This window comes from Fringilla coelebs (assembly GCF_963513975.1).
Source record: "Fringilla coelebs genome assembly, contig: SCAFFOLD_38, whole genome shotgun sequence".
Taxonomy (NCBI): Eukaryota; Metazoa; Chordata; class Aves; order Passeriformes; family Fringillidae; genus Fringilla; species Fringilla coelebs.
Genome location: NW_028167583.1, coordinates 1,118,499 through 1,134,891, shown reverse-complemented (window position 1 = coordinate 1,134,891; position 16,393 = coordinate 1,118,499). Strand labels below are relative to the sequence as shown.

Genomic DNA, 16,393 nt, shown 5'->3' with positions numbered 1-16,393 from the left:
TCATCAGGTTTGTGTCCTTTGAGGAGCTGCTGAGACTCAGAGGCACAGAAAGATTTTTCTTCTTGGCCAACAGAAAAACATGTGAAAATGACAAAATTTAATAGACATCCAGACCTTTCCCTCAGCTTCTCTGACATCCCAGCAGCATCTGGCATGTCCACCATCCACGTGGGATTGACATACAGGAAAGATTTAAGACAAAGGCATAAGAAGAGGTGATTGAAAAGATAAAGATACACCTAAGATGCTGAGTAAGGAGATATTTAACCTTCTGAAAGCTCAAAGGATGAAGCAATTCAAGGGAGATGCGTTGGAATGACCACTGAACTGCTGCAGGAGGAAATCTGGGAGCAACAGGAACGACATAGATGCAGCTGCTCTAACTGAAGAGATGTCCTTGGACATGGCCATTTAACCAGGAGAGCTGGAAGCACCTGAAGGAAGAAAAGAATGAAATATTAGACTGAATGTTGATGGCAAAGGTAGAGGGGATGATCAGTATTTCTTCTCCTGCCATCAGTAGAAGAAAACAGTAGATCCAGGAAATTCCTTTTGCTGGTGGGAAAACTTGGCCATTTCTTCAAAGTACTCAAGTGACCCAGATAATAAAGGTTTGCTTGTAGATGACTAAACGAACAGGTATTAAAACCTGTGCCCCTTTCCAGGCAGACAGCAGTTGAGTGCCCATGAACAGGAAGTTCTCCGTGTAGGGCCAGCTGGCACTGGCATCTCTCGGAGAGGAGCTGAGGGAGAGCAGAGCACCTTGCAAGCTGATGAGTCTGCTGGAATTCCATCCCCTCCCATTCCACAGCAGCCCTGCATTTCCCTCCTGCAGCCTTGGTCTCCAGCACAGCCATGGGGGCTCTTTGGGCTCTGGACTGTTCCTGCAGCCCCCAAGGACAGCTGAGCTCTGCCTTTGGCACACTCAGCCCTGCCCAGTGCAGGCCATGCTCAGCAATTGCCTGTCTGTGCCTGGCCTTGCTGTCAGCCCCAGCAGCAGCTGCGTGGCCCCTTTGTGGCCCTGTGCTGGCCCAGCCATGGTGGCACAGCCCCTGTGCAGGCCCAGCCCAGGCCAGGAGCATTGTGGCTGGGAAGGGCCCCTGTGCCGTGGTGCCCACAGCAGCCTTGGGGCTCTGTGCCCCATGGCCTCCCTGCTGGTCAGCCTCTGCCAGCTCCTGCAGAGCCCGTGGCACCTGTGGGCCTGCACAGACAGCCCTGCCCCGGGCTCTGCCGGCCTCTGGGTCAGCAGAGAGGCAGCCAGGGCTGGCCATGGCCGGGAACAGGCCCTGAGCCCCACAGGAGGATGAAGCTGGGCCACAGCCAAACTCAGCCCAGGGCAAAGCTGGGCTCAGCAGCCAGGTCTGCCAAGGGCTGGGGATAGAGGCTGGCACTGACAAATGTCCTGGGCCCCCTCCCTGCTCTGTCCACGTTCCCCAGGGCACAGAGCATCCTCCTCTCTGTGGCACTTGCCTGTTTTCAATGCCTTGCACAGGTGCTGGCCCTGCACAACAAGGCCTGGCCTGAGGGCTGTCATTTCTTGAGCTCTTCAGTTCAGGAATTCAGTTAGAAAAGCTCATTAACATTTGTTCAAAATAAACAAACAAGAAAAGCCCCACGGAATCATTCAAATTTTCAATTCTTTTGTGGTTAAGTAGACAAATTTCAGAAGTGTATTCAAAGTGGATATAGTATATTGAAAACAATGTGAAGTGAACTGTTTTGTCCTGTTATCTTTTCCTGAGTAATATCAGCAATGTCCAATTGATATTGACCCCCAGCATATCTGGATGCAGTCTGAATAGATATGAAAATCAAGACCCTCCATGGCTCACAATCAATCACACTTTGTCCCCACCATTTCCATCATCCAACCCCTGGTATTCCAATGGATCAGGAATGCTGTGGCCAGCAGGAGCAGGGCAGTGATTCTTCCCCTGTGCTCAGCACTGCTTGGGCAGCACCTCTAGTGCTCTGTCCAGTTCTGGGCCCACCAATTTAGGAAGGACATGGAGGGGCTGGAGCATGTCCAGAGAAGGGCAACAAGGGTGGTGAGGGGTCTAGAGCACAAGTCCTGTGAGGAGTGGCTGAGGGAGCTGGGGTTGTTTATCCTGGAGATGGGGAGGCTCAGGGAGACCTCATCACTCTCTACAACTCCCTGACAGGAGGGTGCAGCCAGCTGTGGTCAGGCTCTTTACACAGGGAACTGGACAGGACAAGAGGACACAGCCTTCAGCTGCACCGGGGGATGTTTAGGCTGGGCATTAGGAAATATTCTTCACACAAAGGGTGATTGGGCATTGGAATGGGCTGCCCAGGGAGCTGGGTGAGTCACCATCTCTGGAAGTGTTTAAGGAAAGACTGGATTTGGCACTGAGGGCCATGGTCTGGGTGACAAGGTGGTGTTTGGTCCCAGGTTGGACTTGATGCTCTCCAGTGGGGACCAAGGAGACCCTTGGGAGAGCCTGGGGACAATGGAATCAAGGGGTCATTGCAAGTACTCTGGGAACTGAGGAAACAATTTTGACACTGTGTTGCCCTGGAACCCAAATCCCCCCAGAGCCTCTATGCCAGCCCTGAAGTGTCTGCCAGTCCCTGATGCAGCACAGGCAATGCTACACAGCCACCTCTGGAGCCCCAGCCCAGCTCCTGAATGACCAAATGACCCCAGGTCCAACCGGGGTAAGGAGCCTGGAACACCAAGGGTTATTTGAGGCTGACCACAAGGCAAGAATACATCTTGACCCTGCCTCCTCTTGCAATTTCTATCTGAACACCACTGGATTCCAGGAGTTGGTAGTTGTGTGTACGCCTCTCTAAATCATTCTTGTCTTTCTTTCTGTGTCTTCTATTTCTGTCCTCTTGCAATTTTCAATTAACTTAAAATAGACTGAATTAGAGTTTGTGAAGTGGAATGGGCAAGGTTAATGCTTTGAGAAGCGGCTTTTGTTGATTGAATGTCATATAAAACCCTTTGCCAAAGTTTCTCTGGATTTCTAAAGTTGCCAGTAAAGGCTGTTTTGTTGTTTTAGCTCCTAAGAATCTCTTGATTGTATTTCTCCAGTGTGTACAACTCAGAGTACACAAAAAATATTAGTTCTTTTTAAATGTCTCCTTGAGAGAATTGTTTGGGACATGGCAGTCAGGGCTTGTCTGTCCTGCTTGGCACAGCCCAGGAAGGGCTTTCCCAGCTACATTCCACACTCCATTTCCCAGCTGGAGCCGCTGGTGCCTCTGAGTTGTGCTGCCCCAGCCCCAGGGACGCTCTCCTTGTCTGCCCATTCCCCCATGGGCTCTGGGCAGGGATGGCCTCAGTGGGGGCTGCTGACATCCTCAGCAAATGTGGTGCCACGTGGAACCAGGGTGCCTGGTGACACTTCAGGATCTTGTGTCACCAGGGCTCCACTGTGACACTGCAGCACCAAGGAATTCATTGTGGCATTCTGAGGCCTCATGGAACCAAGAGGCCACTGTGACTCTGCAGGGCCTTGTGCAACCATGCAGAGCATTGTGACAGAGCAGGACCTGGTGTCATGATGGCACCATTGTGACACTGCAGGGCCCCATGGAACCAAGGAGCCAGTGCTGCTCCTTAGGGACTCCTGGAATTAAGGAAACATGTTTGACACTTAGGTGGGACCAAGAGGCCATTGTGACACTTTGGAACCCAGGAGAGCATTGCTGAACTGCCAGACCTCATAGAACCAAGGATGCACTGTGACCCTGCAGAGCATTGGGGGACCAAGGATCCATTGTGACACAGTGGGGACCAAGGATCCCATGGACTCTGTGACACCAAGGGGTCCCGTGGAACCAAAGGGACATTGTGACACTGGGAGGCCTCATAGAATCATGGAGACCATTATGACACTCTGGAGCCTGATGGAACCACATTGACACCAAGCTGACTGGGAGTGTTGATCTGCCTGAGGGTAGGAGAGCTCTGCACTGGGCTTTGGACAGGCTGGATCCAGGACCCAAATCCAATAAGGTCAGGTTTAACAAGTCCAAGAGGTGGATCCTGCACCTTGGCCACAACAACCCTTGCAGCACTACAGGCTGAGGACAGAGTGGCTGGAGAGCAGCCAGGCAGAAAGGGACCTGCAGAGACTGATGGACAGCAGGCTGGACATGAGCCAGCAGTGTGCTCAGGTGGCCCAGAAGGCCAATGGATGGGGAATGGTGTGGCCAGCAGGAGCAGGGCAGTGATTCTTCCCCTGTGCTGGGCGCTGGTTGGGCAGCACCTGGAGTGCTGTTTTCAGTTCTAAAGCCCCCAACTTAGGAAGGACAGGGAGTGGCGGGAGCATGTCCAGAGAAGGGCAACAAGGCTGGGGAGGGGTCTGGAAGACAAGTGCTGTAAGGAGTAGCTGAGGGGGCTGGGGTTGTTTATCCTGGAAAAGAGGTGGCTCAGGGGAGAAAAGGCGGTGTCAGGGCACAGATTGGACTTGATGATCTCCAAGGACTTTTCCAACCTTGCTGATTCTGTGATTCTCTGAAATCACCCCAGGAGCAGTTGCAGGATGAGCCCTGGGCCTCCTCTTCAGATGCTCCAGCAGCTCAGGTCCCACAGCTTCTCCTGCCAGGCCCAAAGCCCATCCTGTCAGTCCTGCAGAGCCTCTACAGCTCCTCCTCATTGCCCAGAACAGAGAGCACCAGAGCCAGACACAGCAGCCCAGATGTGCCCCCTGGCCTGCGGTGCCTCTGGCAAGGGAGCAGCAGGAGGCACTGCAGGAGCCTGCAGACAATTCCTGCAGCACTTGTAGGATGATCCTGCTGCCCATGGGACGTTCCCATGGTGCCAAGTCAGGAACTGCAATGGGGAGTGGGGCCAGGGAGGAAAGGGCTAACAGGGATGGGCTGTTTGCAGGGGAAGGAACAGGGGTGGGAAAGAGGAAGAAATTTGTGCCAGGGAAGAGTGAGGAAATCAAGGTGAAGCCAAGGAAATGCTCAGGGCAGTTTGGGGGTGGCTGCCAGGCAGCCCTGACTCTGAGCAACAGCATCTGCAGTGGGACAGGAAACGCCCAGCTGATGGGAACAAACTTTCTGGCTGAGTGCAGAAGCCAGGAAAAAGCTGAGTGCTTTCCCTGGTGTTCCCCAGCCCTTGCTGGCCCCAGGGGCTGATGGCATTTGTGCTCCCTCAGATTCTTGTCCCCACACCAACAGCATGGGGGTTCTCCTGCCTGCTCTGTGCAATGCAAATAGGGGCTCCTGAGCCAGTGCAGCCGTGTTTGTGCCTGAAGGGATGGGACAGATGTGCGAGCTGGGGGAGAAGCCAGAGCTGCAGAGGGGAGATGTTGGCAGCTCCATGAGAACGCTCTGGGACACTGGGCTGTCCAGCATACTGGGGATGGATCAGGCCCTGCTCTGCTGCACCTTCCTGTCTCCCTGAGGGCCCTTTCAGAGCACCAGCCATGCTGTTTGCCCCTGGCCTGCCCATGGCCAGCCTGGGACTGCTCACAAGGGTTTTCTGGGCTGAGCTTTGACTTGGGTGTGTTCTTGAGAGAGCCTGGGCAAGGAGCCTGGAGCCCCCAGGGCCTGGCCCGAGGCGTCAACGCTGCCCCAGTAGTGCCCATGGCCTGTCCCTGCTGCAGCCTGGCACTGCCACCCCCAGGATTGTGCCTGGCCCCAAGAGCACTCAGGCCCTACAGCAACACCAGGGCCAGCAGGGCAGCGGGGCAGAGCCACGGCAGCAGCACTGGCAACACCAAGTGCTGCTGCTCCTGGGCACAGCTTCTGTGCCAGCACTAATCTGCCCCCAGTTCTGCACACAGACATTGCTGCTGCAGCTCCAGAGAAGGCAACAAAAGGGCATCTCTGCAGAAAGCTTTCCTGGGAGATCCTTTAGTTTCTTTAAAGACATCCAGAGTGCAGCTCCTCATTGACACAGTCTGTGGCCATAGAGAAGGTGGAGAGAAACAAAATGAGAAATGTCACAAAGAATGACATTTCTCTGTGGACGTAATTAATAAAGTAAAACAAATTAACAAACCTTCAAAATGAGAAGTACAAGAAGTATCAAAGATGAGTTTTATTATAAATGGTTTGCAGAAATTGGCCAGCAGTTTAATGTTCCTGAAAGCATCCAGTCATCAGTCTCAACACTGCAGCCTTGAGCTCCTGATTCCTCAGGCTGTAGATGAGGGGGTTCAGGGCTGGAGTCAACACTGAGTACAGAACTGACAGGGTCAGATCCAGGGATGGGGAGGACATGGAGGGGGGCTTCAGGTAGGCCAATGTGGCTGTGCTGAGGAACAGGGAGACCACAGCCAGGTGAGGGAGGCAGGTGGAAATGGCTTTGTGCCATCCCTGCTCAGAGGGGATTCTCAGCACAACCCTGAAGATCTGCACATAGGAGAAAACAATGAACACAAAACAACCAAATGCCAAACAGACACTAACTGTAAGAAGCCCAAGTTCCCTGAGGTGGGATTTGGAGCAGGAGAGCTTGAGGATGTGTGGGATTTCACAGAAGAACTGGCCCAGGGCATTGCCATGGCACAGGGGCAGAGAAAATGTATTGGCTGTGTGCATGAGAGCATTGAGAAAGCCACTGGCCCAGGCAGCTGCTGCCATGTGGGCACAAACTCTGCTGCCCAGGAGGGTCCCGTAGGGCAGGGGTTTGCAGATGGACACGTAGCGGTCATAGCACATGATGGTCAGGAGGAAATACTCTGATCCAATGAAGAACAGGAAGAAAAAGACCTGTGCAGCACATCCTGTGTAGGAGATGTTCCCGGTGTCCCAGAGGGAATTGTGCATGGCTTTGGGGACAGTGGCGCAGATGGAGCCCAGGTCAGTGAGGGCCAGGATGAGCAGGAAGAAAAACATGGGCCTGTGCCGGTGGTGGCTGCAGGCTATGGTGATGATGATGAGGCCGTTTCCCAGGAAGGCAGCCAGGGAGATGCCCAGCAAGAGGCAGAAGTGCAGGAGCTGCAGCTGCCGTGTGTCTGCCAATGCCAGCAGGAGGAAGTGGCTGATGGAGCTGCTGTTGGACATTAGCTGGGGCTGCACATGGGGATCTGTTGATGGAGAAAAGGACATTGAAGAGTTAGAGGAGATACCTGTAACCAAAATCAAAGCCTTTTTCCATACACCCTCCTCTACAATGCACAGACAAGGTCTTTAGTCATTTTGATTTCTTAGGTTTTCTTTTTAAGCTTCCAAATATGTTAACTGATATTCATGAATATCAGAAACCCTCAGCATTTCTGATACCCTCTGGTAGAATAGAGTGAGTTCCCTGAACTGAGATCATGACTGGAGACTGAAGGGAGATGGTCTGACACTTCATTATATTTGGAGTTTCTCCTTGGCTTTCACTTTTTGAAAATGGAGGATGTTCACACTCCTATGTTTCTCTTAAAAATCTCCAGGTACTTCTGAGAGCAGATGGATCCACCACAGCCCAGCTCCACATTTGTAGCTAGAACTCACTTTGCTCATTTCATGAATCCAGCAGCATTTTAGTGTCGAAAAACCTCTGCCTTTTTCCCATCAATCTTATAGCTCAGAGATGCTCTAGGACAGTTTTGCACCCTGGATTGAAGATTTCAGCTTGGACTGAAATCTCAGGGAGACTCCCAAGTGTCCTTATGATGGCACTGGATGAAGGGAGATGCAGCTCCTTCCCTGGTTGCACTGACAGCATTGCAAGGGGCTGGGCACTGGGGACAGCGTCACCCTGAGCCAGCTGTGCCCCCTGCCAGAGCCCCCAGGGCCGGGCAGCTGCTCCCAGCCCTGTACTCTGCAGAGGGAACTGGTCCTGGGGCTGCAGAGCTGCCCCACGGCTCTGCTGCAGCTCTACCTGCACAGGAGGGGCTGCACACCTTGGAGCCCCGGCCCTGAGGGCAGAGGCTTGGCTGGGGGGACAGGAGGGAGGGGCTGCAGTGGAGGGCATTCTGTAGGCATCTCTAAACTCTCACTGCCACAGAATTTTTGGGGTTTGTTTTCTCTCATTGCCTGATCCCATCTCTGCTTCCTGGAGATTTTCCTCCTGCAGGTGTTTCCCTGTGCCTGATCTCTCCCTGCCAGCACTCACAGACCCCAAATCTCTGTGCATTCTCTTTGGCCCTACAGAACACTGCTTGTTTGCAGGGCACTGGCTGGGGGCAGGTTCTGTTTGCAGCTTGGAGAAAGGACAGCTCAGACTGAGCCTGATGGCTCTGCAAAGGTGCTATTGCTGCTGTCCATGGGCAGAGTGACTGAAATCACATTAGTGATCTTCTCTGAACCTATTGATAACTAAAAGGAACAGTTCAGATGTCTCAGGCAGTTGTCCAAATTCATAATTAATAAATCATATTAAACCTTTAATATTTATCTCTCCTCCCTGCTATTCTCCAGTAGTAGGAATATAAATACCTAGTCTTGGGAAAGGTCCTTATCCTCAAGTCAAAATCCTTGTCTTGGAAATATTCCAGGACTGATTGGAAACCCTCAGCATGTCAGAGTTTCATGAACAATTCACCTCCCTGCACCAGAAACACTCAGAGTCGTACTCACAGAGTCTGTAGGCATTGGGATGTTCCAGCTTAGGAGATGGCTCCAGGAGCTGCAGCTGCATTGTCCTGCAACCAGAGGTTCCTGTGTCCAGGGCTGGCAGTGATTGTGCCCCAGGCACTTCTCAGCACCTTCCCAGCCCTGACTGATTGAAGCGTTCTGTGCCTCTGTGCTGTGTCCGAGGTGGCTGCAGGCAGTGCCCCAGCCCTGCTGGTCTGGAAGAAGAGCTGCTCATCAAGAGAAATGTGCTTTTGAAGCTCTCCTTGGTTTCCAGGATAATTCTCTGTGCCAGGAGCCCAGCCCAGCTCATCAGCACAGACACAGCACAAAGACTTTAATGAGCCTCTGGGGCTTTGTGCTCAGGCCCTGAACATCAGTCCCTGAGAGGGAGCTGAAGAAACCTCTCCAGAACTCCAAGTCAGAATCCAACTCCAAAGTTTCTTGGACTTTTAATGGATCCCACTGAAATACACGACTGAGAAAGTGTCCCCAGGCCCCAGGCAGAGCAGAGAACTGGAGGCACTGATGGCAGGTGGGGACAAAGAGAAGCCAAGTCTTGGTGCCCTGGGGCCCTGCAGCATCTGTGCCACCAAGGGCTGTGAGGAGACACCTTGTCCTGAGACACTGGGGCCTCTTGGCACAGCCCCAGCCAGGCTGGGCACTGTCAGCCCCTTGTCCTGCCCTCACCGTCCCCCCCTAGCCCACATTCCAGTGGCCTCAAGGATCTGCTGGAAGGAGTCCCTGGGCAGCCTTGGCCAGCAATGGCCCTTGGAGCTCCTCAATGCTCCCAGGGGTTGCAGGTTTTTCAAAGGACTTTGGGTTTTGCTTTTGCCTTGGAGTCTTTGAGAAGTTTGTGCAATCATGGCCTCCAATTATCTGCTGAAATCATTCCCTGGAGAGGCTTTGTCAGCAACAACACTCAGTGGGGCTCATTAATGCTTCAAGGTACTTCAGTTTTTTTAAGGTACTTGGTGTTTCCCTTTGGATACAGACTCTGGGAGAGGTTGGTGCAATCATGGCCCCAGTTATCTGCCTTAACAAGTCCCTTGAGAGCTTTGTAGTGACACTCAGTGGGGCTCATTATTACTTTGAGATACTCAAGATTTTTATGGTACTTTTGATTTTCCTTTCTACTTTGAGTCTCTGAGAAGGTTTTGTGCCATGCTGGCCACCAATTCTTTCCTCCAAGGAGTCCATGAGGAGCCTGTGTATGGGATGGACCTCAATGGGACCCATTAATACTTTGAGATACTTTGGGGTTTTTCTCCTGCTATGACTCCTGGAAAGTTTGTGCAATCTCCTCTCAGGCCCTGAGGTTCCAGGGCTCAGCTCCAAATGCACCATGGGGATCATTGGGATCAGGCAATTCCTGACAAGCCCTGGCTCTGCCTTGATTTCCCTCTGCTCTCATGCAGTTCATCAGGAATGTTTCTGTAGTGGTTTTGTTTCACCAATTTGAGATTTCTTGGAGAATACATAATTATTGTGGTTGGTTCAGTGTTGTCTAATTACCAGTGCACTCACTAGAATATCCTTACTCATTTCCTGCTGAGAGATAGGATTAGGAGAAAGGCAAAGTAGGCTCAAAACTTTAAAAGGGTATAAGGAAAAGTTTATTACCAGTAACTAAAAGAAAGCATAATAAGAATCATAACAAAACTTTCAGAACACCTCCTCTCCCTACAACCTTTTCTTTCTTACTGGCAATGTAAAGAGACAAAACCTAGAATTTTCAGTCAGTTTACCACCTCTAGAATAGTCTTTCTTCAGTTTACTTAGGGAGAGGAGTATCTCTTTCATGCTATGGACACTTCTCCATAAGAAAACAGTTCTCTCATAGCTCTCAATTCCCAAAAATCGCAGCCACCCAGAAAATCAGCAGTTGTGAAGTTTCTCCCGTTTTTTAGCATCTTTATCCACAGCTGTTTATGGGCCGTTTCTGCTTATGGGGTATTATTTGAAAGATGAGCTGTTTAAAAGAAAAGGTTCTCTTCATCTATTTCTGAAATCATCTTCATCTCTGAAAACAGAGATCTTCTTCTTCTCTCCCTGAGGGCACAGGGTCTCATCACTCCCCTCTTTTTCTCTGTCAAACTTCCCATGGGATCACAGCTACTTCAACATTTGCTTACTTTAGCATGGAAGCCTTTACTGAACAAGTCATCTCCCCATACTTTTCAATGCTTTATAGGGAAAAAGAGAGTCTGATGTATCACTTACATCCTTCTCCATATCCTTACAAGAGGATTTCAGCCCCAAGATCAAGGCATCTCCTCATCCCTCCCATCTAGGACTCAACTTCCTCTTCACTGTCCTTGGTGTCTTCATGTTGCTCCTCACTGTGGCTGCACTTTGTCCTTTTCTCTCACTCAAGGGAGGATGGAAGCACTGAAAGAGTTCATATCTCACCCAGGGCCTGCAGATGGTTCAGTGACCCCGGCCGGGCTCAGTCCTTGCAGCTGGAGCTGTTTTACGATGGAGGTTTCTGCAGCGGCTGCGCTGGGGCTGTGTCAGCATGGACCGTGCTGGGGGAGGGCCAGGATCTCAGCAGCCAGGCCAGAACACAGCAGCAGCATGGCTGGGGGCTGATGGCTTCTCCTCCCCCTGGCCAGGGGTTGCGGACCAACCCCAACAGTGGCAGAATCTTGGTCGAGCCAGCCCGGCCCGGGGCTGCTCCTGGGGCTCGGCAGATCCTAGTTCGGCCCGGGCTAGTGGCAGGGCAGGGCTCAGCAGTGCCCAGATGTTGGCAACTGCAGCCATGGCCTGGTCCAGCCTCGTCCCCGCGGCCTCCCCTGCCCTACCTGGCAGCTAATGGGGCCTGGCGGGGTCCCTTGGAAGGGGCCCGGCCCCACAGCAGGAGCCGCCTGGCCCCCCCTGGCTAAAACAGGGGCTGGGTTAGCCTTGCTACCTCGTTGCCAGCCAGAAGGGAAAGAGACCCTTTATGGTATTTTCAGGGTCCCCAGACGGAGGAGGAAAGAATGAATCTGACTCCATGTTCTTAGAAGGCTAATTTATTATTATATTATATTATATTATATTATATTATATTATATTATATTATATTATATTATACTGTATCGTATTATGGAATACTAAAACAATTCTAAAGAATAGAGAAAGGATATTTACAGTAGGCTTTACAAGATACTAATTAAAAACTCCTGACTCCCTCCTCAGAGTCCGACACAGCCTGACTGTGATTGGTCTTTAAGCCAAACAATTCACATGTTGGATAAACAATCTCCAACCACATTCCAAAGCAGCAAAACACAGGAGAAGCAAACGAGATAACATTGTTTTCCTTTTTCTCTGAGGCTTCTCTGCTTCCCAGGAGAAGAAATCCTGGTGAAGGGATTTTTCCAGAAAATATGACAGTGGCAATCCTTCCAGGCTTTTTCATCTTTAACATGTGTCTTGACAGGGCCATGTACAGTTTATTGTGGTTTAACAGATTTTCAATTCTTAAAGCTAATTACTGATTGGTTTTTTCTCAGACGCAGAGGAAACTGCTAGCAGCTTCTCTTAGAACATCACTTCCATGATGCAAAACCAGCATAACAGTATAGAGCACAGAGCTCCTTTGTCCCTATGTTGTGGTCATGTGCCTAAGGCCTCCAAACCCCTCTTGGGAGATCTCTGGGCCCTCCCCAAGGTTTTCCAAATGAAAACATTCAGCTCAGAGTCTAAGAAAATCACCAGAGGACAGGGCCAGCCTGACCTGTCAGCCCTGGCTACTTTTGTCTGGGAGGAATCCTTGGATATAGGGAATTTGGGAGGCCAAATTCTAATTTTGGCCATGGTCCCTGGACATGAAGGCTAGTTCTTCTCCATAGGAAGGCACAGAGACCCAGTGGGCAGATGAGAGGTGACCACCAGAGGCCACCCAGACCTGACAGGTTTTTTTCTGGGAGATACCCTTGCATATAGGAAATTTTTTAGGGAGAATTCCAAATTTGGCAATGGGCATCTGAAAAGAGGGATAATTCTTTTCCATAGCAAGGAAAGCACAGAGCCCCACTTCTCCAGTGGCTGATGAGAGGCAGCTCTTGACATTCCAAGATCAGCCAGGCCTGTCACGTGGCCCCTGGCAAGCCAAGCCAGACAGACCTGTTCCATGTTCCCTCAGTTCCATGGGGCCCCACTGTGTCCCAATGGTCCCTTTTTCCATGAGGCCCTGAGGTGCCATAATGCTCCCTTGGTGACACGAGCCCCTGAAGGGTAACAATGGTCTCCATGGTTCCATCAGGCCCCACAGAGCCATAATGGTCTGAGGGTCCATGAAGCCCCGCTGTGCCACCATGGCCCCTTGGTTCCATGGGCTCCAGCGGTGCCGCAATGATCCCCTTGGTTCCGTGGGCTCCAGTGGTGCCACAATGATCCCCTTGGTTCCATGAGGTCCCCACAGTGTCCCAGTGATCTCCATGGGAAGGAAAGAACCCAGCCCCGGTGTTGCAGGGGCAGCCACCAGAGGCCAAGGCCAGCCAGACTTGATGGCACAGGCAGATTTTGCCTGGGAGCAACCCTTGGATATACAGAATTTTGGAGGTGTAATCCCAGTTTTAGACATGGACACCTGTATGTAAAGGACAGTTCTTTTCCATAGGAAGGAAAGCATGGAACACCGGTGTTTGAGGGGCAGATGAAAAGTGGCCATCAGAGGCCTAGGCCAGCCAGATCTTTTTGTCCTGGTTACTTTTGTCTGAAAGCAACCCTTGGATATAGGGAATCTGGGAGGTGGAATCCCAATTTCAGCCATTTCTGCATAGATAAGAAAAAAGGTTCTTTTCCATAGGAAGGAAAGCACCGACCGCCAGTGTTTCAAAAGCAGGTGAGAGGCAGCTACCAAGAGGCCAAGGGCAGCCAGACCTGTTTGTCCTGGTTGCTTTCACTGGGGAGCCATCCTGGGATGTAAGGAGTTATGGAGGTGAAATCCAAATTTTGGCCATGGGCACATGGTCAAGATGGATGGTTTTTTTCCATAAGAAAGAAAAGCATGAAGTCCAAGTGTTTTGGAAGAAGATGAGACGTGGCCACCCTTCGGCCAAGCAAGCCAATACTGCCTCTCCTGGCACCTTCCATCTAGGGGTGATCCTTGGACATAGGGCATTTTGGAGGTGGAATCTCAGTTTTGGCAGTGGACAGGAAGAAGAGTTCTTTTCATTAGGAAGGAAAGCACAGAGCCCCAGTGTTTCAGAGGCAGATGAGGGCCAGCCCTCAGGAAGCCAAAGCCAGCCGGACTTCTCAGTCCTGGCAGCTTTTGTCTGGGAACTGTCCTTGGATATAGGGAATTCTGGAGGCAGATGCCCAATTTTGGCCATTTGTGCCTGGTCCAGATGGATGGTTTCTTCCCATAGGAAAGAAAAGCACAAGTTCCCAGCCTTTCAAAAGCAGATGAGACATGGCCCCTGGGTGGCCAAGGCAGCCAGATCTGTCTGTCCTGTCAGATTTCATCTGGAAACCATCTTTGCATATAAGGAAATTTGGTGGAGGAATCCCAGTTTTGTCCATGGCCCCCTGGAGGAGAAGGACAATTCTCTGCTATAGGAAGGAAAGCCCAGAGCCCCAGTGCTCCATTGGCAGGTGAAAAGCAGCCCTCGACATGCCAAGGTCAGCTGGACCTGTCAGGTGGTCTCCAGGAGGCCTAGCCAGCTGGACCTGTTCTGTGTTCCCTTGGTTTCAGGGGACCCCATGGTGTCACAAAAGTCTCCTCAGTTCCATGAGGCCCTGGAATGTCACAATGTTCCCCTTGCTTCTGCAGTGTCACAATGGCCCTGTGCTTCCATGAGGCCTTGCAGTGTCACCATGCCACAAAGCCCTGATGTGTCACCATGGCCCCTCGGCTCCATGCGCCCTTGCTGTGTCACAATGGCTCCTCTGTGACACTCTGGGCTGCATAGGGTCGCCATGGACCCCTGGTTCCTTGGGGTCCCCGAGTTTCACAATGGTCTCCTTGATTCCATGAGACACCATAGTGTCACAATGGCCCCTTGGTTCCATGAGGTTCTATAGTGTCACCCTGGTGTCCTTGGACCCACATTGTCACAACTGACCCATGGCTCCATGAGGTTCCGTAGAGTAAGAGCCTGAATGAGAGATGTGGGACTCCAGGCAGGTCTTCAAAATGCAATTTATTACATCCAAGATTTTACAGCAGTTCAGGGTCATGTGTGGCAGAGCCTGTGCCTACAGCTGTCAGCTCCAGCTGCAGGCAGGCCTGAAGACCCTTTAGTTTTGGTTACAGTGCATTACATACTTTTATATATAGAGAGATAGATATACATTCTATAGATACTTTTCTTTGCAGACCATCTTCATACAGTAGAACCAATCTATATCTTAACTTTTACATATAGCCTATCATAACTACTATAATTGCCATATTCATATTGCTATTCTCCAGTCACTTAAAGTTTGTACATTATAATTCAAGCTAGGAGTTGTTTTTTCTGTTTTCTTGCAGGGGAAAAATGAGATTTTTTTTCTACTCGCAACTTCTGCTGACTTGTTTGCCAGTGGTATCTTTATGACTGGTGAAAACATCTTGTTTGAGGTGGGTTTATCCTTTGCTCTAGGCCATAAAAACCCTTTCTAACTAACATACCCTTGCCTCTGTGGTTAGCCAGTAAGACTGGCTCAGCAATTATTCTACATCAAAATTTGCTTTCATTTCCATTCCTTCTTCAGGTCCCACATTCAAAAATCTTTCTGCCAAGCATACATATCTGTGAGACTTTCTCGTCAAACTTTCATCCTTCCAAACATCGTTATATTGTGGTCAAGTCCCTGAGGCCAAGAGTGCCTGGACAAGAGGGACAGTTCTTCTTACAGGAAGGAAACCACAGAGCCCCAGGGGTTTGAAGGCAGATGAGAGGCAGTCACCAGAGGCCAAGGCCAGCCCAATCTGTCTGTCCTTGCAGCTTTTGTCTGAAAGCAGCCCTTGGATATTTGGGGAGTTTTGGGAGTGGAATTATATTTCAGCTATGGGTTCCTGGACTGGAATGACAGTTCTCCATAGGACGGAAAGGGCAGAGCCCCAGTGTTTCCAAGGCTGATTAGAGGCTGCCCTAAGGAGGCCAAGGCCAGCAGACCTGTTGTCAGGGAAGAATCCTTGGACAGACAGAATTTGGGAGGCCAAGCCCCATTTTTATTTATGGGCCTCTGTATCACCACAGGGGTATCGGAGGTAGTCAAAGGTGATACAGAGACTCCATTATCAGAAGGCATTAAAAGCACTTTATTAGTAGAAATCTGCGGTTCTTATAGAAACAATGGTGAACCTAAGACTGGATTGACATTTAGGAATCTTCTCTCACATTATTGGTGAACTATGAATAGCACACTTTAGAGAACCATATCCATAAATAATGATTACAGAAAAAGACATAATAATTGTTTGAATTCTTTCCTCTAAGTTTCCCACGGCTTCTACACAGCTTCCCAGGATTTTCCTTGGGAGAACCATGTCTCTCTCTGTTCAGAGGATATCAAATTACTACACATCTGGATGAGAAGGACAGTTCTTTTCCATAGGAAGGAAAGTACAAAGCTCCAGTGTTTCAAAGGCAGATGAGAGCTGGCCCTCAAGAAGCCAAGGGAACTTGGATGGTCCTGGCAGCTTTTGTCTGGGAGCTATCCTTGGATAGAAGGAAATTTGGAAGCAGACTCTCAATTTTGGCCATGGATGCCTGGACTTGAAAGATGGTTTTTTTTCCATGAGAAGAAAAGCACAGGTCCCCAGTGTTTTGAAGGCAGATGAGAGATGACCCCCAAGAGGCCAAGGCCAGCCAGAGCTTTCTGTCCTGGCAGGTTTCATGTGGGAACAATCTTTTCATATAAGGAAATTCAGAGGATGAATCTTAGATTTGGCCATGAACCCCTGGAGGAAAAGGACAGTTCT

The 16,393-nt window shown here is 50.6% G+C and overlaps 1 protein-coding gene across 1 annotated transcript in view; it reads right to left on the bottom strand.

The window, feature by feature from the left end:
• Positions 1 to 6,060: 6,060 nt before the first annotated feature.
• Positions 6,061 to 16,393, bottom strand: part of LOC311165745 (olfactory receptor 14J1-like) — a gene marked incomplete at both ends in the record, with an annotated part of 28,592 nt that continues 18,259 nt past the window's right edge. Inside the window, 3 exons of the mRNA XM_084227255.1 lie at positions 6,061 to 7,016; positions 7,802 to 7,856; positions 8,465 to 8,564. Of these exons, the coding sequence (XP_084083381.1) occupies positions 6,061 to 7,016; positions 7,802 to 7,856; positions 8,465 to 8,564 (1,111 nt within the window). The remainder of the gene's footprint in view (positions 7,017 to 7,801; positions 7,857 to 8,464; positions 8,565 to 16,393) is intronic.